The 22,708-nt window shown below is 45.5% G+C and overlaps 1 protein-coding gene across 11 annotated transcripts in view; it reads left to right on the forward strand.

Moving 5' to 3' along the window:
- Positions 1–13,687, forward strand: part of TRAF3IP1 (TRAF3 interacting protein 1) — a 78,307-nt gene extending 64,620 nt beyond the window's left edge. For 9 of the 11 annotated variants that reach the window (XM_054478168.2, XM_054478170.2, XM_054478171.2 and 6 more), the window contains 2 exons: positions 10,638–10,858; positions 11,550–13,687. In XM_054478168.2, coding sequence (XP_054334143.1) covers positions 10,638–10,858; positions 11,550–11,715 — 387 coding nt within the window. In that variant the 3' untranslated portion in view covers positions 11,716–13,687. Of the gene's footprint in view, positions 1–10,637; positions 10,859–11,492 lie in introns of all 11 variants that reach the window. The other 2 variants (XM_054478175.2, XM_054478180.2) reach the window with 1 other exon arrangement.
- The last annotated feature ends 9,021 nt before the right edge of the window (positions 13,688–22,708 follow it).

The following is a 22,708-nucleotide window of genomic DNA, read 5'->3' on the forward strand; positions in this document are numbered from 1 at the left end:
CTACAACAGTGGTCCCCAACCTTTTTGCTACCAGGGACCGGTTTCGTGAAAGCCAGTTTTTCCATGGACTGCTAAGTCTGTACAGAATTCTTTTGGCCTCAAACCCACTTCTGGTGATGAGAATGTTTCTTTCCTTTTGGTGCAAGGAGGGTATCTGCTACATGGGAGTTTCATCGCCTGCTTTAAAGAAGAAAGGGGGAAGTCAGACTGGCCTTCTTGCACCGCTCTTTTTTAAGTGCCTTTGGCTCAAAATAATGCTCCTGCCAAAGTAGCATATTCTTGGGTGGGATAGTCTGCCACCCTTCAGTGAACAGGTGATTTTAATAAATATTTCCCTTGTCAAAGTCAAATAAAATATAGAGACAAATCTTGAAATTTAAAACATTTTATTCGGAAAGCAAGAATTACAATTTGGGGTATACATGCAGACCAGATGGTCTTTGGTATGTCTGAAGAACAGAGCAGGTTGGGAGTTTTATCAGAAAGGGAAAGGTTATGTATTGTCTTGGAAGAAAATTCATTGGCACTAGAAAAGTTTTGGGGAGCTGGCAAGCTGGGATTGGTGAGTGACAGTGGTAGGTAAAGCTGGTCTTAGAGTCACAGAGGGTTGTTTCAGTGGCTTCTGGGTAAAACTGGTCTTAGGGTTATAGCAGGCTGTTTCAGCAACTGGGCTTTTGAAAAATTCAACTCTTAAACATTTTTTTATTTTTTTTGTGTGAGACAGAGTCTCACTCTGTCGCCCAGGCTAGCGTGCAGTGGTGCGATTTTGGCTCACTGCAACCTCTGCCTCCCAGGTTCAAATGATTCTCCTTCCTCAGCCTCCCAAGTAGCTGGGACTACAGGTGTGCGCCACCACGCCTGGCTAATTTTTGTATTTTTAGTAGAGACGGGGTTTCACCATGTTGGCCAGGCTGGTCTTGAACTCCTGACCTCAGGTGATCTGCCCACCTGGGCCTCCTAAAGTGCTGGGATTACAGGCGTGAGCCACCGAGCCCGGCCAAAATTTAACTCTTGAAGCAGGTGCCCTGAGTGCCTTTTTCCCCTCAACCCTATCTCTGGTTTAGTTGGGTATGACAAGAATAACCCAACTCATAAAATCAATTTTCAGACCATTTTAAGGTCCATCAGAAAGGCCAGTCTGAAGATTTCTCTGTTTTGTGCTCTGATCTTTTGCCTTGACCACAGTGACCCATTGGGGCTCATGCCAAGCTCACTCACCCTGGCTTAACACATAATTCTAAGACAGTTTCTCATTCATCTTCCAAGGACATTCATGTTTATCTGTAAAAGTAGCTAACATTTAATGATATTTTGCTCTGTATGCATTTTTTCTCCTATAGACATTTACCATTAATAATTATTCATTATAGACAATATAATGATTCGGACAGCTAACATTTATAGAGCACTTACCATGACTAAGGAATTGCATGTTTTATTTAGTATGGTCACCTACAGATGAGATAGGCGTTATACCCATTTCCTAGGTTAGGAAAATGAGGCACAAAAGTTACCTAGTCCAAGATGATATAGACAGTAAGTCCCAGAGGTAGGAGCTACCCCAGATCTGTTGGGCCCCAGTCTGGGCAGTTAGCCCTCATCCTGTCCAGCTTCTCATACATCCATGCTAAAAGCTTACCACCCATGTGTAAGTAGTTTTAAGTAATTCGTCTAATGAGCAACTGTCTGTCATTTGGAAGGCTCCTTTTAACAGCCTATTCCTGACTTGGAGTAGCAGTTTTGTAGCTGCTGCCAGATAACAGTTCAGTAGTTATTACCTTCAGTTGTCAGATTGTAGAAATGGCACGGGAGTAGAGCTAAAGCTTCCTTTATAGCCTAGAAATAAGATAGTGGTTAATGAAAAATAGTTGATGTAAATTTCTAAAACTGTATGAAAACGGTTTGGCATTATATCATAAAGTTGAGAACACACATACCCTTTGACCCAGTAATGCCACTTCTTGTTGCATACCCGAGACAGTCATGTGCTCATCTCTATTGGGACATATATAAGATTTTTCAGAGTTGTATTTTTTTGTAATAGCCCTAGACAAAAAAAAAAACCCAAATGTTGTCCATCAGTGGCAGAATGGATGAATAGTGGTATTTCATTCATATAATAAAACACTATTCAGAAACGCAAATGAACAAAATACATGTAACATGGTTGATTCTTAAACATAATTTTGAGGCTGGGCATGATGGCTCATGCCTTTAATCCCAATGCTTTGAGATCTAAAGAGGAGGATCACTTGAGGCCAGGAGTTCACGACCAGCCTGGGCAACATAGCAAGACCTTGTTTCTGCAAAAGTAAAAAATTAAAAAAATTAGCCAGGCGTGGTGGTGCACACCTGTATCCCAGCTACTTGGGAGGCTGAGCTGGAAGGATTATTAAGCTTAGAAGTCCAAGGCTGCAGTGAGCTGTGATTACACCACTGCATTCCAGCCTGGGTGACAGAACAAGACTTTGTCTCAAAAAATTGGTCAGGTCCGGTGGCTCATGCCTGATCCCAACACTTTGTGGGGGCCAAGGTGGGTGGATCACTTGAGGTCAGGAGTTCAAGACTAGCCTGGCCAACATGGTGAAACCACATCTCTACAAAAAATACAAAAATCAGCCTGGCGTGATGACGCATGCCTATAATCCCAGCTACTCGGGAGGCTGAGGCAAGAGAATCACTTGAACTGGGGAGGCGGCAGTTGCAGTGAGCTGAGATCGTGCCACTGCACTCCAGCCTGGGCACTCCAGCCTGAGGGACAGAGGGACACCCTGTCTCAAAAAAAAAAAAAAAAAAAATATGTGTTTGCAGGCTGTTTTGCTTGTGTGTTCAAGGGATCCAACTTGACCTGCATTCGAGATGAACATATGGTTTATGAAGAAGTTTGGTGATGGAATATTTCTGGATGAACAGGACACTTAGAATAATTATTCAGTCATTCTGTGCTTTTCTTTTGTAAATTGAATGCAGGTATTCCTCCGTTTATGAAGAACACAACCTTCTTTTTTTTTTTTTTTTTTTTTGAGACAGAGTCCTGCTCTGTTGCCCAGGCTGGAGTGCAGTGGCGTGATCTCAGCTCACTACATCCTCGACCTCCTGGGCTCAAGGGCATCATCTTGGCTCACTGTAACCTCTGCATCCCGGGCTCAAGCAATCTTCCCACCTCAGCCTCCTAGGTAGCCGGGACCACAAACATGCACCACTATGCCTGGATAATTTTTTGTAGAGACGGAGTTTCACCACGTTGCCCAGGCTGGTTTCAAACTCCTGGGCTCAAGCCATCTGCCCGCCTTGGCCTTCCAAAGTGCTGGCATTACAGCGTGAGCCACTGCGCCCAGCCTAGAAAACAAACTTTTGACAGGTTGCATATAAATCAATTCCTGAGGACATGAGAGAGTATGTTATTTGAAGCAAAAATACATACTCTTTTGATTTATTGCCCGCCTCCCCACCCTACAATTAATCAGGCTTTTGTTTATTGGGTTTGCTTAATGTCGGGTAGAGCTCTGCTTAGGAGTGTGGCTGAGCAGTCACATCCAGCAGCGGGGCAGGGCAGGGGTTGGAGGCCTCCACCCCCATGTGCCCTGGATCCTGTTTCCGAGAGGGACTTCTGGCAGCATTAAAGACCAGACTTCTAAGACATTTTTTTTTTTACATTTTATTTTATTTTAAATTTGGGGGTACATGGGCATGCTTGTTAATGGGTAGGGATTTGGCTTCTGGTGTACCCATCACCCAGTAGTGAATGTTGCACCCAGTGGGTAATTTTTCAACCCTCCCCCTCCCAACCCTCCCGCATTTTGGAGTACTCAGTGTCTATTATTTCCATCTTCATTTTTTAAATTTTATTTTAAGATATTTTAAAAATAATACTTTTGGCCAGGTGCAATGGCTCATGTCTGTAATCCCAGCACTTTGGGAGGCCAAGATGGGTAGATCACTTGAGGTCAGGAGTTCAAGACCAGCCTGACCAACATGGTGAAACCCCATCTCTACTAGAAATACAGAAATTAGCCAGATATGGTAGCAGGCACCTGTAATCTCAACTACTTGGGAGGCTGAGGCAGAAGAATCTCTTGAACCTGGGAGGTGGAGGTTGCAATGAGCTGAGATTGTGCCACTGTACTCCAGCCTGGGTGACAGAGTGAGACTGCATCTCAAATAATAATAATAATAATAATAATAATAATAGTAATAATTCTCTTGAAGGATTGCAGTTGAAATTCAAATAAATCTCTAAGGTCAATAATTTGTATTTATATGACTTATAATCAATAACTATAAATTTAAAAATCACTAGAAGTGCAAATGCCCATGTTTCTGGGGACAAGTGTGTGTGTGGTAAAATGTAAATAAAATAGTCCCAGAAGTAACTGTTCGCCTGAGAAATCTTGGAAGCATTTTCTGAAAAGTGTGTGCGCACGTGAGCACATGAAGTGGCCCAACGCTGAGATGCCTTGCCAGAGGCCTTCCTGCCAGAAGGCAGCTGAGTAAACAGTCTTCAGCCCACAGGAAAAGGGAGGCCGGCCAGGTAGGCAGGAGGGGACAAGAGGGGTGACTTTGTGTCCCCTTGAAACACACGTGGGCTGCCATCTCTCTGTTTGCCTAACTTGGAGAAACTGCCTTTAGACACTGGATCCATGGTGAGGGTGCCACAAAAAGGTGCCGTGGGTGGTTCTGCGGTGTTCACAGCAGACTTCCTCTGAGCTCAGGATCACCAATCTTTCACCGGAGAAAAGAGCTTTGAGCTGAATTTCATAGCTGTGGGTTATTTATATTCTTAAAATGGAGATGGAGAAGGAAGTGTGTCGATGAGGAAGGTAAATTACATTTTAATGAAAGAACTTGCCTGGACATGACAGCTTGTTAGGTGGTGCTGATAATATCTATAAATGCTTTTTTCATGGTGCACTAAAGTATTCCAAACATGCCTGGCTAAGAATCTTTCATAGCCAACAAGTTGACAGGAAGTAAAATAACTGTATCAGTGCACAGGAAAAAGCACCCATGCTTCGTCCTGGGGGCACTTGCAACTTGCTTCTTTCTGGGGAATAAATTTACGATAATGGTTAACATCTATTTGAGGGTTTACTATGTGTGAGGCACTGAACTGCTTACTTTATATTATCCCATTTAATCTTACCTGAAGGATAAATATTATTATTTCCATTTTATTGTGAGGAAGCTGAGGTACAGAGAGGTCATTCCAAGGTCATAAAGTTAGGAGGTGGTGAGGCTGGGTTGGCACCAGGCCCTGGAACCACAAGGCACTGACTGCGGGTCCTGTTGCCCCTGAGTCCTCCTATGGTCTGGGTGGTTTTAGGTCATATTTTGTGTAATGACAGATTTCCTTTCCTTCTCTTTTCTTTTTCCTTTTTTGAGAAAAAAGGGTTTTGCTCTGTTGCCCAGGCTGGAGTACAGTGGCACAGTCGTGGCTCACTGCAACCTCCTTCTCCTGGGCTCAGGCAATCCTCCCTGCTTAGCCTCCTGAGGAGCTGGGTGTGTGCCACCATGCCTGGGTAATTTTTGTATTTTTTTTTTTTGTAGAGGCAGGGTTTCACCATGTTGGCCAGGCTGGTCTCAAATTTCTGGCCTCAAGTGATCTGCCCACCTCAGCCTCCCAAAGTGCTGGGATTACCAGCATGAGCCAACAAACCCAGCCGTGACAGATTTTCAATAATTTTTTCTCTCTGTTTCCAAAAATTAATCATATTGTGTATGACTAATTCCTGTGTGGGGGTAGTAGATCCTCAAACTACTACTGGATTAAAAGTCTTTAAAAACAAGGTTGTTTTTATCTGGAAAATTGTTGATGTATCTACATGAGCAACATAGAACTCGAGGTCTGTCATCAGAGAGGTGTGCTTTTTAAAGTAAATAATCACTGCTTGATGCATTCACCCTGCCCCTGCTGTGTTAAATGAAAGCTTGAAAATTGCCAGGGTTTTGGTGTTTTGCAGCAATGTATTCCAGTGCCTTTATGATAATAATAAAATCTGTCCTGACTATCACAATCCCAGCCCAAGTGTATTTATTTTAAAGTCTTAATCGCTTAAAAATAAAATTATAAGCTTTAAGATTAGGGTTCCAAATTCTGGTTGGTCCTGTGCAATAGAAATATGAGGAGTTTGGCCGGATTACCTCTTAGTGTCTTTTTCTACATTGTAACTCTCCAATTTTGTAAGATATTTGTTCACATTAGTCTCCTACCCTAAGGTCTATGCCCTAGACATTTTTATATTAGAGTTAACACGATGCCAACTGCACAGGAATTACTTCATAGTCATTACGAATGGGTTTTAATAGAAGTTTACATTTCTTAACTAAGTCAGTGAGACATTTACTAATTTGTGTATAATAAAGACAATATATTTTTCTCTTGGGAAGTAGTTTATTGTTTTATTGAATTCATTTCAGTCATTTAGTATCTTAATTTAAAGGCATTTTATACAGCCTTTTAAAAATTAAACCTTTTGGTATAACCATAGATTCATATGCAGTTATAAGAAATAATAGACGCCCAGGTGTGGTGGCACGTGCCTATAGCCCCAGCTATTTTGGGAGGCTGAGGCAGGAGAATCGCTTGAGCCCAGGAGTTTGCGTTCAGCCTGGGCAACGCAGTGAAACCCTATAAAGAAAAAATAGTAGAAAAAGAAATAATAGAGATATACTGTATGCCTTTTGCCCACTTTCCCCCAGTGATAACATCTTACAGAACTATAGTACATTGTCAACCAGGATATTGACAATGAAACAGGATCCAGAACATTTTTATCACCTCAAAGATCCCTCTTGTTGCCTTTTTATAGCCACACCCTCTTCCCCCACCTCAAACTCTTCCTTCACCCCCAGCTTACCACCATGAGTTCTCCATTTCTGTAACTTTGTCTTTCAAGAATCTTGTGTAAAAGGAATCCTACAGCATGTAACCTCTTGGGATTCACTTTTCTCATTCATAATCCTCTGAGGGCCATCCAGTTTGTCCCGTGGATTAGCAGTCTGTTCCTTTTTTTTTTTTTTCTTGAGACGAAGTTTTGCTCTTATTGCTCAGGCTGGAGTGCAATGGCGTGATCTCGGCTCACTGCAACCTCCGCACCCCCCCGCCCGGGTTCAAGGGATTCTCCTGCCTCAGCTGGGATTACAGGCTTGTGTCACCACGCACAGCTAACTTTGTATTTTTAGCACAGATGAGGTTTTGCCATGTTGGTCAGGCTGGGATTACAGGCATGTACCACCACGCTTGGCTAACTTTGTATTTTTACTATAGATGGGGTTTTGCCATGTAGGTCAGGCTGGTCTTGAACTCCTGACCTCAGGTGATCCGCCTGCCTCAGCCTCCCAAAGTGCTGGGATTACAGGTGTGAGCCACCATGCCTGACCAGTCTGTTCCTTTTTATTGGTAGATAGTTTTCCCTGGTGTGGATGCACCACAGTTTAGTTCCAATTACCTGTTGAAGGACACAGGGGTTGTTTCCAGTTTGTGGCTACTTTGATTAAAGCATCCATATGCATTTGTGTACAGGTTTTTCTATGAACATGAATTTTCATTTGTTTGGATAAGTGCCCAGGAGTACAACTGTTGGTTGATACTGTAGTTGCATGTTTAGTTTTATAGGAAACTGCCAAACTGTTTTCCAGAGTGGCCATATCTTTTCACGTTCTCGTCAGCAACGAGTGATCCAGTTTTCCCTAACCAGCATTTGGTGTTGTCACTATGTTTTATTTTAGCCATTCTGATTGTTGTGTGGTGATGGTTCATTGTGGTTTGAATTCGCATTTCCCTAATACCTAATGATTTCAAACATATTTTCATGTGTGTGTTGGCCATCCTTATTATCTTCTTCAGTGAAATGTCTGTGTCTTTTGCCCATTTTCTAATTGAATTATTTACTTTCTTGCTGTTGTGTTTTAAGAGTTCTTTGCATATTCTAGCTGTCAGTCCTTTATTGGATTGTGATTTGCAGTTGTTTTTGCTCATTCTGTGACTTACCTTTGTGGCTTCTTCCCAGGGTCTTTCGCAGAGCAAACATTTGAAATTTTTGTCATGCTTTTAGTGTCAAGTCTTCGAACTCTTTGCCTAGTCCCAGATCCCAAAGACTTTTTCCTCCTGTGTTTTTTATCTTAAAGTTTTATAGATTATATTTAAATCCATAGTCCATTTCGAGTTAATTTTTGTTTAAGATATGAGATTAAGTCAACGTTTCGTTTGTTTGTTTGTTTTTTGACTTATGGATGTCCACTTACCCCAGAGCCAAATGGTGCAAAGCTCTCTCCGCCACTAAATTGCTTTTGTACCTTTGTCAAAGATTGCTTGGGCATATGGACATATTCGTATGGATCTACTTTTGGATTCTCTGGTCTGTTCATTTGATCTGTGTCCCTCTGTCAGTACTGCACTGTCTCGATTACTGTAATTGTATAAAAGGACTTGAAGCCTACGCAGTGGCTCATGCCTGTAATCCCAGCGCTTTGGGAGGCCAAGATGGGAGGATCACCTGAGGTCAGGAGTTCAATACCAGCCTGGCCAACATGGTGAAATCCCATGTCTACTAAAAAATACAAAAATTAGCTGGGCGTGCTGGTAGGCGCCTGTAATCCCAGCTACTCGGGAGGCTGAGGCAGGAGAATCGCTTGAATCTGGGAGGCAGAGGTTGCAGTGAGCCAAGATCACACAACTGCACTCCAGCCTGGGCAACAGAGTGAGACTCCATTTCAATAAAAAGTCTTGAAATTGGGTAGACTGGTTATTTCTGTCTTTATTCTTTTTCTGAAAATGTGTTAGCTATTGTAGTTCCTTTGCCTTTCCATGTACATTTTAGGGTAATCTTGTCTATACAAAATAATTGGCCGCAAGTTTGGTAGGATTTGCATTAAACATGCATATCGGTTTGGGGAAAATTCATGTCTTTACTGTGTCGAGTCTTCCTATCCATGGACACAGTGTGTCTTCTCATTTATTTAGGTTTCCTTTGATTTCTTTCGTCTGCATTGTTTCGTTTTCCATTTCCAAGTCCTATACATGTTTTGTTAGATTTACAACTAAGCATAGTCTTCTATTGAACAATTGTCAGTGGCATTGTATTTTTAATTGCAGTGTCCATGTTTTCATTGCTTGTACATAGAAATATAGTTGATTTTCATATGCTCATCTTGTGCACTACAACCTTGCTGAACTCACTTATTAGTTGTATGAGTTTTACGTTTTACTTAAAGTCCCAATTATTTAATACTTTCTATGTGCCAGGCATTGTGCTAAAGCTTTCATGTACTTGTCCAAGCCAGTAAATGGTGGAACTGGGATCTTGATACATAAATCATTTATCCGCTTCATTAGGTCATTTCACAAATTCTTAAGCAGAGCTTATGTGAACCACAATGAATCTAGACACAAGGTCCTGCCCTCCTGAGCCCACAGTCTGCAACTAGCAGAAGTAATGCAAGTGATTATGTAGCTGTGATACGTTCAAATTAAATAAGTTGATTTGTTACAACTGAGTACATTTACTAGCTCATTCTGTAAGTGGGTGAGGCAAGGAAGGGCACCTTACCGGTCTGGAGTGGGGTGGGAGTGTCCAGGGAGGGCTTCCTAAAGAAACAATGTTGCAGGGCATGATGGCTCACACCTGTAATCCCAGCGCTTTGGGAGGCCAAGGCAGGAGGATCACTTGAGCCCAGGAGTTTGAGAGCAGCCTGGGCAACATAGTGAGACCCTGGCTGTAAAGAAAGAGAGAGAGAAGAAAGAAAGGAAAGAAGGAGAAAGAACTCATGTGAATTTTCCCAAGCTTATTGATTCTTACCAACTCACATCAGTTTCTGACATTCAGAGATGTCTGTGATCAAAGCTCGTATGAAGAGAATTCTAAATGTTGCATGCCAAAGAACCCAAGAACCCCTGGCCCAAACCGCATGCAGCTCCCCGCTTGTCTCTGCGTCCTCCTCACCTCCTTCACCTGCTGCTGTCTCAACCTGACCCCTTCCATCTGACCCCTGACCCCTGGACTCTGTGGCCTCCCTGAGCGGCCAGCACAGTCACGTCTAAGTCGACCTGACCTTCTGCCTGCTGGGTGCTGCTGGGTGCTGCTGGCGCTGGCTCCCCTGCACATTCTCCATGCCCTCCTTTCCATGGCACCAGTCTCTGCCTATCCTTTGGGTTTCTTTCCCCTTGCCCCCTGGCAAGCTGGGTTTTGGAGTCATTTGGGATGGAAGGTAGGCCATTTGAGGAGCTGTAGGGTCAGGCCCCCTCTCTGTCAGTCCATTTGGGAAAAATCTTCCATGTCACTAAGCTCTTGTAACAATAGCTACAAAAGTTGCTTGTTAGTTGGGAACTGAAATCTGCCTGTATAGAGATTTGCTCTCAGATGGATTTCCAGGTAAAGACAGACCCCTGTCCCCATTGAGCAGGGAAGGAGCGGCCCCTTCCTGGCAGTGCTATGTCCTCTGATGGCGTGCAGCACTTCAGAGTTACTCTGTTAGGCAGCATGGCTCTCCCTTTGCATGGGAGTGAGTGTCCCACAGCCAGCACTGTCCCTGCCTGCGCCTTTCCTCCCAGCCCCATGGCCATGTGCTGAGTGCACCAGCCCTGTTCTGCCTTTGGACTGAGGAGGCGTGTTCCTCTTCCTATGTCTCCCTGACTGTAGGAGCGATCTCTCTTTGAGTCGGCATGGAAGAAGGAGAAGGACATCGTTTCCAAGGAGATAGAGAAGCTCCGCACGTCCATCCAGACCCTGTGCAAGAGTGCACTTCCTCTGGGGAAGATCATGGACTACATCCAGGAAGACGTGGATGCCATGCAGAATGAGCTGCAGCTGTGGCACAGCGAGAACAGGCAGCACGCCGAGGCCCTGCAGCAGGAGCAGAGGTGGGGGGTAGCAGGGGGCATAGTAATGGGGAGGGGGCCCTGCAGCAGGAGGAGAGGTGGGGGGTAGTAATGGGGGGGTGCCCTGCAGCAGGAACAGAGGTAGGGGGTAGCAGGAGGGTAATGGGGAGGGGGGCCCTGCAGCAGGAGCAGAGGTTGGGGGTAGCAGAGGCAGGGAGTAATGGGGAGGGGGCCCTGCAGCAGGAGCACAGGTAGGGGATAGCAGAGTGCGGGGAGTAATGAGGGAGGAGGCCCTGCAGCAGGAACAGGTTGGCGGGTAGCAGGAGGATAATGGGGAGGGGGCCCTGCAGCAGGAGCAGAGGTGGGGGGTAGCGGAGTGGGGGAGTAATGGGGAGGAGGCCCTGCAGCAGGAACACAGGTGGGGGGTAGTGGAGGGGGGTCCCCAAAGTCAATGGGGACTTTGCTGCATACCTCCTTGTCCCAGAGGCTGTTGTGTGTATAATTTAAGGACTTCAGGATTATCATTGAAGAAATGTTAACTGCTGCTTTTATAAATCTCATGTTTGACTTCACTTTTGGTTGTGGCAGGGGTTGTGAAAATAAGAAATAAATATTATCCTTTTCTTTGGATGAAATGAATAATTTACTTCTGTTGTCTTTCAATGTCTTAATTAAGAGGCCAACACACAATGAGATGAGAGAGTGATGAGCCGCTGGTTTTGTTCTCCCTCAGTATCACAGACTGTGCCGTGGAGCCCTTAAAGGCTGAGCTCGCGGAGCTGGAGCAGCTGATCAAAGACCAGCAAGACAAGATCTGCGCTGTAAAGGCCAACATCCTCAAGAATGAAGAAAAAATCCAGAAAATGGTATATAGTATCAATTTGACTTCGAGAAGGTGAACACTCAAAAGTTTCAGAGATGAAAAGTCACCTCAGTTTAAAAGCAAAAAGGAAGATAGAAAATCATTACTCTTTTAAGTTCCAGTTTGCTAAGAAAATGAACAGTTTACAATGTTATTATCCAGCTAATTTTCAGAGCTTTAAAACTGTAAGCATGTTAAGTGTATTAAAAAAAACATGTTTTCTTACCTCCTTCCAGATGGAATACTGGCTAGTTATAAATAGCGCTTCCAAACACCTCTGTGAAAAGTTTTTTTGAAAGCCTGTTCTTTGTGTTTCTGCTGTAACCTGTTTAGTTCTGTACTAGAACTCTCTAGCAGGTAAGTGGTGTGGGCATACCAAGGGAATAGTAGTCCTTTATTTTGGTTTAGTGGAAAGACTTTCAGAGGTCAGTGCCGGATGAAGAATGACTGTGTACTTTTTGATACGCACTTGATAAGTAGAATGAGGCCTGAAAATGAATACATTATATTTTTAGTTAATTTCCATTTGAAAGGGCTAATCTCAGCCTGTCTCCATATAAGGTACCTATCAACTGGATTGTTTCATTTTTGTTTTTTGACCTTTTTGTAATTGCATGTACTTCTCTATGTAATTTTCTTCTTGGTCTCTACTATCTTTTGCTTATGTTTCTAGTCCTTAAAGTTCATAAATTTAAAAAGGGGATTTCAGGATGGCCTTTATGGACATTGTCTGGACATACATCCTCACTTTCTTCAGCATTTTACCCCGGTTTTCCTGAGACAGAGGCTAGCGCAGCCGCCCGGAGTCCTTGTTCTCCTTAAGAGGGTCTCGCTCTGCAAGGCGTTGGCGTCATGCCTTTTCCTTTGCGTGGGCGTGCACACCTGAGAGACAGGTAGCTTAGGAAAAACAACATAAGGAAGACTTAAAAGGATGCACTGATTTACGACGTTTTTTGATGTTAGCCATTTTTTTGGAAATTGTTTTTTAAAGCAAAAGTTTTTTTAAAAACATGGTTTATAGTTTTTCACTTACATATACTATTGTAAATACTTAGCAGTCTTAAGTTACTGTATAAAACATTTCATTGTGTTTGAAGACATACTTATGGGTCTTAAGGTCTGGGTCCTAATACTTTTAAATAGTGTATTTATTATGTAAACTAAGGAGTGCCATTTAAAGTGTGAGGATTGCCTGAAAAGGTTTTGTTTCTTTTTTTTTTTTTGAGATGGAGTCTTACTCTGTCGCCCAGGCTGGAGTGCAGTGGCGCAATCTTGGCTCACTGCAACCACCCCCTCCCAAGTTCAAGTGATTCTCCTGCCTCAGCCTCCTGAGTAACTGGGACTAGAGGCGCATGCCACCACGCCCGGCTAATTTTTGTATTTTTAGTAGAGATGGGGTTTCACCATGTTGACCAGGATGGTCTCCACCTCCTGACCTCGTGATCCACCTGCCTCGGCCTCCCAAAGTGCTGGGATTACAGGCATGAGCCACCGCACCTGGCCGGGTTTTGTTTCTTTAAGGATTAGCACAAATGGCACCGTTGGGTTTTTCTTCATACGATTTCCAAAATAAATTCTGTACTAAGGTTGTTATATGATTTTCTGAGTTGAATAAGTTCAGGAGCAGATTATTAAGATCTGCCATTCTGAAATGTTGGTCTTTTTCTCCTTCCTATAGTGCACCATAAAATTCTGTTTAATCGATTATATTAAATACATTTTGGGGGAGTGCAGGGACATGAGTTAAGTAGCCCTTCATGTACTTATAATCTCTTTTCTACTGAATCAAATGACTTAGCCATGACCCTGAATGGACCTTGTTTTACTTCAAGTTAAGATGTCTGCCTTTTATGAATTTGTATATGTGAATAGAATTTGGGGGTTGCAAAAAATTGCATACATTGTATGTAAGTAAAATTTTTTATGAAGTAGTCTGTCAAATTGTATCATAAAGTTTATTTTTCTTTTATACGTAAATCATTAAAAATAATCACATATTTTTTCCATCAGTGTATGGATTGTGCAGTTCAATTCACACATGGAAAAATCATAAGCATTTGGATTTTTTATTTTCAAATGTGTGTGTTTTGTTTTTCTCGTGAGGAAAGTTCAGGGAAATACATCTTTTCATTCATATTGTGACACTTCCCTCTTTTCAGTATGAATTGAAGTTTTATAAGCTAGGTAAGCATTTATCAAAAATTGTAAGATCATTTGTGAAGTTTTAGAAGGTCTCTACACGTGATTGTTACTGTATCTTATCCTACACACTAGATCCTGATCTTATTTAATTTGAGAAATTTAATTTTTCTCTTATTTTGAGACAAGACACAAATGGGATTATTAAGTATTTTTCTATACTTTGGTTTATAAGTTTTCAGGGAGTACTGGAGTCATACTTCAGGAATTTGAATTTAAAAGTTGAGCTGATGATAATTTATATTCAAAGGAAATGCATAATAAAGCTTTGGAAGAAATAGTTCAAGACTAAAATGCAGCTTTCTACTTTGATATTCATCCTTATTTTTCTTTTTAATAATCAACTTTTAAAAACTGAAATCTGTGAAGAAAAATGATGTCACTTGGTGACATGAAGTGCTACTTAGGATTTGGGTGATATGGAATTCTAGTCAGTGTATTAACGAGTGCCCCTGAACTATTCCGGTGCTACTCTTCTGAGCTGCCCTGGACTGACGGGTTTATCTTCTGTTGGTCGATGTGCACAGTGTAATGGCACGCGAATAAGAGAAAAGATGGCCAGGGCCTTTGAGTAGCTTTGGGATCAGTAGCCAGTGTGAGCCAGCAGCAAGCAGGATGAGAGCCTGTTTGAGCTTCCGCAGGAACCTGCTTCAGAAAGAGGCCATGCCCAAGCAGGATCAAGGCTCAGCATGTCACCATCAGGGAAGACACTAAACACCCAGACCTGGACTTGGCTCCCCACTCTGGAGTCTTCTTTCCACACCCAAAAGTGCAGAGAGTAAATAACCTTGTTCATGGCACCTCTACGTAGACCACTGTGTGTTCCTCTGAGGGGCTCTCCAGCAAAGACTAACGTAGCAAAGCAGAAGTAAGAAAAATTCTAAGTCAAGCATGAGCCAGCCTAAGTTGGAGGGGAAGGAATAGCTGTTTTCAGCGATTCTCAAATGTAACTACTTGCTACATTTCGGCTCTGAGTTTAACTCTATCCTAGGATACACTTTATTAATAAAAATGTTTTATATTTTTCTAAAAGGTGTTTCAATAAGTATGGTTTATGCAAGCTTTACATTGGGGCATTAGTGAAGCCCCCTAGTCAGAACCCCTTTTTGATTATGTGTGTTTTCATAAAGGGAGATTGGGAGGGACTTTGGTTTCTTTTAAATTCAGCAAGAGAAATTTAAATGTCTTTTAAAGCTATAGAACTTGACCGGGTGTGGTGGCTCACGCCTGTAATCCCAGCACTTTGGGAGGCCAAGGCGGGCAGATCACCTGAGGTCAGGAGTTCGAGACCAGCCGGGCCAACATGGTGAAACCCTGTCTCTACTAAAAATAAAAAAAAATTAGCCGGGCATGGTGGCGGGTGCCTGTAATCCCAGCTACTTGGGAGGCTGAGGCAGAAGAATTGCTTGAACCAGGGAGGCAGAGGTTGCAGTGAGCCGAGATTGTGCCACTGTACTCCAGCCTGTGTGAAAGAGTGAGACTCTGTCTCAAAAAAAAAAAAAACAACAACAACAAAAAAAAAGTATAAAACTTGTTTTGGCCAGCTGTGGTGGCTCATGCCTGTAATCCCAGTATTTTGGGAGGCCAAGATGTGAGACTCACTTGAGCCCAGGAGTTCGCGACCAGCCCTGGCAACATAGTGAGTGAGACCCCATCAAAACAAACAAAAAAGCCAGGCATAGTGGTGTGTGCCTATAGTCCTGGCTACTCAGGAGGCTGAGATGGGAGGATCACTTGAGCCTAGGAGGTTGAGGCTGCAGTGAGTCATAGTCATGCCACTGCATGCCAGGCTGGGTGACAGAGGAAGACCCACTCTAAAATAATAATAATAATAATAATAATAATAATAATACATAAAACTTGTTTTTAAATCCATATATAGAGCTGAATTCCAAATTGGTTATCAGTTTCTTAAACCAAGCAAATTGGTCTTTCTGGTAAGAAAATGGAGTTCAAAAGAAAGTTAAAGTACACATATTACAAGAAGGTTGTGCTCTGGTCAGCCAGGGCAGAACCACATCCTTGTAAATGAATGCAGTCAAATGTGTGTGTCCAGATCAGCGGGCGTGTGGTGTTGGCGAAAGCACCATAGAAACCTCTGGGTGTCTTTTGATGAAGCCGGGCACCCAGGGCTCTTGTGGAACGAAGCTGGGCTGGCCCTGCCCCACTGGGCACATGGATGGTAAGGTCTGATTTATGTTCTCCAGCAGCCAGGCATGACACTCTGTGAATAGTGCTATGTGTAAGTTTTTAAAGAAAATTATCCTTACTGTCAATCATGTATCAATATCACCCTTTGTCGTGCCAGGTATTCATGTTGGCATAACTAGTTCATATTCCTAAAGTATTCATTTCTTCTTATTTAAAGGACTTTTAATGGAAGAGGTAATATATTAGCATGGATCCACAATCACGGTTAGCTGAAAGGGTCCTCAGTGAGAGGTTCCCTCCCGTGGTCCCTGTCTGCCTTGCTTCTCCTTGCCCCTGTAGGCAGCCATTTGCATTAGACTCTTGTACAAGCAAATAAGAATATTTACTTTTATACCCCCGCAACAGACAGTTTCACGAAAGGTCATAGTCTATACCCTGTTCTGAACCTTGGCTTTTTGGGTTTATGCAGTCTGGGGACCTCAGAGTGTCCACCCTAGACACCATCCTCACTTCTCTCCAGGCTGCATGGATCTCCCTCTGCGGCTGCCTGGCTTCTCCTGCCGGCTCCCTGGTGCTGAGTCGCGTGGTTTCTAGTCTTCCGCCATTAAAAGCAATGCCGCCGCGAATAGCTTTGTTCTCCCATCATTTCTTATGTGTGGAGAGATACCCAGAAGTGAGACTGCAGGGTGAAAGCACAGTGTGTCGCCATATTGGTGGGTGTTGCCAGGTGCTGTTTGTGGGATGGTTCCATGTTCCTGCACCAGAAAATATACAGAAGTGCCTTTTCCCTGCAGCCTTCCAGCAGCAGATGGCCACACGTAGAGATTTCCACTACTCAGGCAAGAAAGAGGATCTCAGCGTGTTTTCATTTGCACTTTTGCATTTTGACTGAGTTGTAGCCTCTCTTGATGTGTTTAAGGGTCATTTGCTTGTTTGCTTTTCTGTTCTGTGAGCTGACTGTTAGCTCATTTGCCCTTTATTCTGTTGGACTCTTGATTTTCCCTCCTGGATTTCTAGAAGCACTTCGTGTTTTGAGTTCATATTATTCCCAGATTGCCTTTTGACTGTGCTATAGCTTCCTTCCCCTAGTGCGATGCTGGATAAATACGAAGGACAGTCCTTGTGATTTATAATTGGTCCGATGCTTCCAGCAACGATGGCGACGGCTGTTTTCTTGTGTTAAAAACAGACTCTTCTGATCCTGGTTACAGAGAACCTCTAGCAGGAATGGATATTGAATTGTTCTTGTCTGTTAAGGTGATCGCATTTTCTCTCCTTTGGCTTAGTAATGCACTATCCTTGATTACCCAACATAAAAATATCCTGCGTTCATAGATGAAGTCCTGCGTGCTCAGGCGGGCTGTTCCTCCGTCGTGCTGAGTAGTTCTGCTGCACATGCGTGAGTCCACTGTTTCTTGCTGCCCGGTGCTTGTCAGCCGGCAGGGGGGTTGAGGGCATTACTCTGTTGTTTGATTAACCCCAGTCTTAGGTAGACACCGTGTCCCTGGGTCTTGGCTCTAGCTGGGTTGGGGGCATACTCTGTTGCTCGTACTCTGTTGCTCGATAAACCCATCTTAGGTGGACACCGTGTCCCTGGGTCTTGGCTGTAGTTCTGGAACCAGCTTGCATTCCTGCCCCTCCCCCAGGAGTCAGGGTCTCCTATTCCTTCCCTGCTACAGGGGTTCCCCCAGTGCCCCAAGGCTGACAGGTTTCTTACCTGCCCCTGCACCGTATTTTCTGTCCCAAAGGGGAGAAGATTCCAGCAGGAGTTCTGTGCCCTCCAGCAATGACTGCTGTTGGAACCTTCTCCCCTATGGGACAGAAGACACCGTTCAGGGGCAGGTGAGAAGCCTGACAGTCTTAGGGAATGGGGAAACGCGCTGGAGCTGGGAAGGGAGTAGGAGACAGGGCCCATAGGGAAGAAGGGTCTTTCTCAGATGTGCACAGCAAGGGACACTTCAAACTTTCTCCAGTTTTTCCTGAGAGGTTTTGTGGAAACAGCCTTGGGGAGGCAGCTGATCCCTGTTGAGGCCCCGGGGGCTTTGCGTTCTCTCTTCTGGAGCACACTTGTCCTGCAGCCACCCCAGTGAGCTTTGCTCCCCAGGTTGGCCTGCACTCCCCTCCCCACGCCGGCAGCTGGCTGTCTGTCCTTAGGTTTGTCCAGCTGTTTTTCATCTGAAGAAATTCTAGCCAGGCACAGTGGCTCACACCTGTAATCCCAGCACTTTGGGAGGCTGAGGTGGGCGGATCACCTGAGATCAGGAGTTGGAGACCAGCCTGGCCAACATGGTATAACCCCGTCTCTGCTAAAAATACAAAAATTAGCCAGGTATGGTGGCACGCACCTGTAATCCCAGCTGCTTGGGAGGCTGAGGAAGGAGAATCGCTTGAACCCAGGAGGCGGAGGTTGCAGTGAGCCGAGATCACGACACTGCACTCCAGCCTGGGTGAGAGAGTGAGACTCTGTCTCAAAAAAAAAAAAATCTAGACTTTAAATTCTGAAGTTGCTGCTTACTACTTCTGAAGGTGTTTCCTAGGTCTTCACCCAAACTGGTTTGAGAGGGCCTTGACACAGATTGACTTCGAAAGTCTGGCCCAAAGCAGTGCCTCGCTTTTCACCCCTGGCCTCTGTATCTTGTTCATGGATCGTGCCGCATTGTTCTGAAGCACAAACAAGGTTTATTATTAACAGTATGTGGCAGATCTGCGTGGGGTTCAAGCTTGAACAGGAAGTAGCTGAGGCAAGAACCACAGTGTGTGTGCCCCGTGGAGCCCACAGCTTAGGCCCTGACCGCCAGGCCTCCCTCCCACCACCGGCCTTCTGGGGGTTGTGGCTAGACCCCTCCTCCCCTGCCCAGTTTTGTGGGTGGTGGGCGTAGCTTCAGGCCTTCTTTCATTCCTCTCCCCTGCCAAACCGCACCCCTGCAGGGTAAATTTTGCCCCTTGAGGTGGTGTGGAAGAACACGGAGTGTGGGGTCAGGACACCTTCCTGTCAGGTATGGATGTGTGATTTGGCCTGCGCCTTTCTGTCTCTCCTTTGAGTCTCAGTTGTCTACTGACAGGTCATCTTAGCCACGGGGAGCACACGTGGCTCATGGGTGCCTGGTGATTGTAGGTGTGCGGTGCGCTGGCAGTGTGTGCTGTGCTGTCCCTCACCTCAGCAGTTGGCTGGCGGGGCCTGGGGGCTCCTGCTCAGCTACGACCCTTCAGGACCAGCTGCCTGTGGCCCCGTCTCAGTGGATGGTCTCACATCTCCTAGGCAGAGAAGCTGATGGCTGAAATGTGCCATAAAGACACAGTGACATTGAGAAATGCCCTCACCACGTTTGGATAGCTTGCTGTTAGCATGTTCCTGTGAGGGATGGAAACAGCAGCCTAAGCTGAGGACTCACGAGGAAAGGAGAGCCCAGGCCCCACCCCTGAGGATGGACAAACCTCAGGGATGGGCAAGTTTGCCTCGGCCTCGGCCTCTGGTGGGGCGGGGGGCTCAGGCCTGTGGGTCGGGGGCTTGGCCTCTTGGGAGGGGGTTGGGCCTCCTAGGTAGTGGCCTTGGGATGAGAGAAGCGCCTGCTAGAAATTTGTGGTTTCCAAGCCGGGCATGTGACCCTTTAGAGCTAATGGGCCCTGACAGTTCTGGGAAGCATTTGTTTTGTTTTCATAAAGTGCATAAAATCCTTCTGACTTGAGCAGCAAGAAACTGGCGGTGCTGCTGCACATGCTTCCCCAGGCCGCCCACCGTCTGCCAGACCAACCGGTGAGGACAGGCGAGGCCGATGGCTGTGGGGAGAGGGTGCCTAGGGCCAGCTTCCCCTGCACCTTGGGCCGAGGGTCAGCCCGAGGAGGAGGAGGAGGAGGAAGAGGCTTCAGGTGAGGCAGTGAGGGACCCTCAACAGGACGACTCCCAAGAGGACTGGGTGGGGTCTGTGTCCAGTCTGATGTGGGGACGCGCAGTAGTGAAATCTCCCAGGCCCTTCTGTCTCCCTGTCCAGGGGACCTGGGGTGAGAGGGACCCTGCCCTCCTGCAGCCCAGCCTAGGATGCTAGTGCTAAATACTTTTGGGCTGAAGAACTTCCTTAAAAAGACACAATTTCCAGAAGCCACAGATAAAAAAAAAATGGACACTTTGCTCCATTAAAAAGTGAAACTTCTGTATTCCAAGCAAAAGTAAAAAACAACACATTGGGATAAACTTGCAATGTTTTTTAAACTCTGTTTAAAGACAGACTTTTTAAGAAGAAAAACAGCCCAATTGAACGATAGAAGAAAGGAATAAATAGGCAATCAAATGATCACAAAGCGTGAGAAACCAGTGTTTAACTTTGCTGTTGCTAGAGAAGGTGGCAGAGATTTGGGAATCTAGACTGGAAGAGGAGTTACCTGGGCTTCCCAGCCGGACAGGCACTGCCACACCCTTGGCCTTGGCTGTTGGCTTAGGCAGGTGGCCTGACTCCAGCCTCCCTCTCCCACCTGCTTGGTTGGATTCAAGAGTGCTGGCCTCACCTTGTTGTCAGAGCACACGTGCAGCACCAGGTGGAAAGTGCGAAGGGCAGCCCTCAGCACACGGCACACGGTGCGTTCCAGGAGGACCCTGGCTCTGGTTTGTGATCTGTGTAATGTAGGTTAATATCACAGTTGCACACATCTTTTGATTGCCAAAAATTTAAAAATTGATAGTATTTGGAGTGGTTGAAGATGTGGGGGTGTAAATTGTGTGAGACTTCTGGAGGACATTTTGGAAGTACTTCTCAAATTTAGAAATATTTTGCTGGCACAAGGAAAAGGCTGGAGTAGGGACATGGCCCCCTATCTTGCAATAACAGGTCTGGGGTGGAGGGAGGGTTGGGCCTGTTCTCTGTGGCGCTGGAACCTATGGGTGGGAGACAAAGGGAGACTGATTTTGGCTCTGTGTAAGGAGGGAGCCTCCGTTCCAACAGGTTTCAAAGATGACGGGATAGCCCCTCATCAGGTAGATGGTGAGCTCCTCGTCACAGGAGGTGTGCAAGCAGGCCAGATCTCCACACCCCAATTGCACTTTCTACCAACTGCATCAACACGTCAGCACCCACGTAGGCTTCAGGCCTTGGCAGACATGACCTTCAGGAGCCCCCAGGCAGATGGAGCCTGGGCTGCAGTTCCTGCCTGCCCCTGTCCCCTAACCCGTGGAAGGCCTCTGAAGTCTCCAGCCCCAATTCACTGCTCAACGTTTGCCCAGGGAGTCCTGTCCGGCCCCCAACTTGTCCTTCTTCAAGCTGGGGAATGAATATCATCATTCCCTTTTGAATAGAAACCACCCTTTGGGAAGGTTCCCCATGGTGCAAGGACACGAGACCACTTTGCAGGCAGCCTTCAGTGGCCTGCCCCTCTTTGAGAACAGACTGCATTTGCCAGTTTTCTCACTTCACTTTCAAGGAGCCTATGTAAGACCCCTTCAGAATTGGGGGTCTTCTAAAAATTTTATTCAAACCCTGGGCAGAGTTACCCTCTGTGACTGTGTGCCTGACACTGGCCGCCTGTGTTGGCCGCAGCTGCCCTGCAGTGTTCCAGGGCTTGGCACCTCAGGACTTGAAATTCCCTCTATCGGGGAAGTCCCTCTGCTGTTTTGTTGGAGCCACAGGGAAGAAAGCAAAGGCTCCTGGCGTGCGGTTGTTGAGGAAGACCTTTGGCACCTGCTTTCTCAAGTGAGCCTCCCCGGGGCTGGGAGTCGGGCCATAGCCAACCCACAGATGAGGAAACCGAAGCTCAGAGAGCAAGGTACAGATCCTGCCAGCTCTCGGTCCCTGGCACGATGTCCTTTGGGATTTAGGGGCCTGGCTGTATTGGCTGAGTGTGTGGCTGGCCCAGGGCCCCAGGGAGCAGTTCAGGAGAGCATGCCCTGCCCGTCCCTGGGATTTTTCTGCTTGAGTGTTCTGTCATCTGCATGAGCACACAGCTGAGAAAGGGCAGGTTGCTGAGTTGAGATTAGCGTGACCACTTTTTTGGCTGATGTGTGAGTGAGTGAGGACTCTTGAGAGGGCAGAATCAGACAGGCGTTCCTGCTTTAAACAATTCCACTGGGCTGCATGGCCACCGCCCGCCCCAAACCGTGCACCTGAACCAAGACCTTGCTACTTGGCCCATCCTGCCCCGAGGCTGCAGCCGCTCAGTGTGGGAGTGTCCGCAGGGCGGCCAGACCCATTAAGCCCAGCAGGTGTGGCGCCAGCACCCACGGCGCTTTCCACAGCCCTCGAAAGTGTTTTCATTTCTTTCATAATCAGAAGAAAAAAATGAACTTTTAGGTCAAAGTAAATGTTTTAATATACAATATTAATATATTCATCTTTACATCAATGCCATCGTAAAATAGAACTTTTCATATTTTTTATGGAGGAAGGGCTCCTGAAAGTCCTAATGCAGCCCCGAGCCTTGGCCGGTCGCTTGGACTCGCAGCCGTCCCCTGTGTGGCTTGGACCCACCGCGAAGCTGACCTCATTCTACTCTCCAGCCCAGCATGCGCCCAGGGAGAGGAGCAAGCTGTCATTCTTCTGGTGGGTTTTCCATTTCCAGGGATTATGGCGCTAAAGAAAAGCATCTTTGGGACAGTTTCAATACAAACACCAGGATGCTTTTAAAAATAGAACTTTCAAATAAAATCTCTTAAACCATGGATTTTAAGCATTAATCTCGTTCGATAGTTGCAAAAT

Source organism: Pongo pygmaeus, chromosome 11 (genome assembly GCF_028885625.2).
Source record: "Pongo pygmaeus isolate AG05252 chromosome 11, NHGRI_mPonPyg2-v2.0_pri, whole genome shotgun sequence".
In the NCBI taxonomy this organism is placed as follows: Eukaryota; Metazoa; Chordata; class Mammalia; order Primates; family Hominidae; genus Pongo; species Pongo pygmaeus.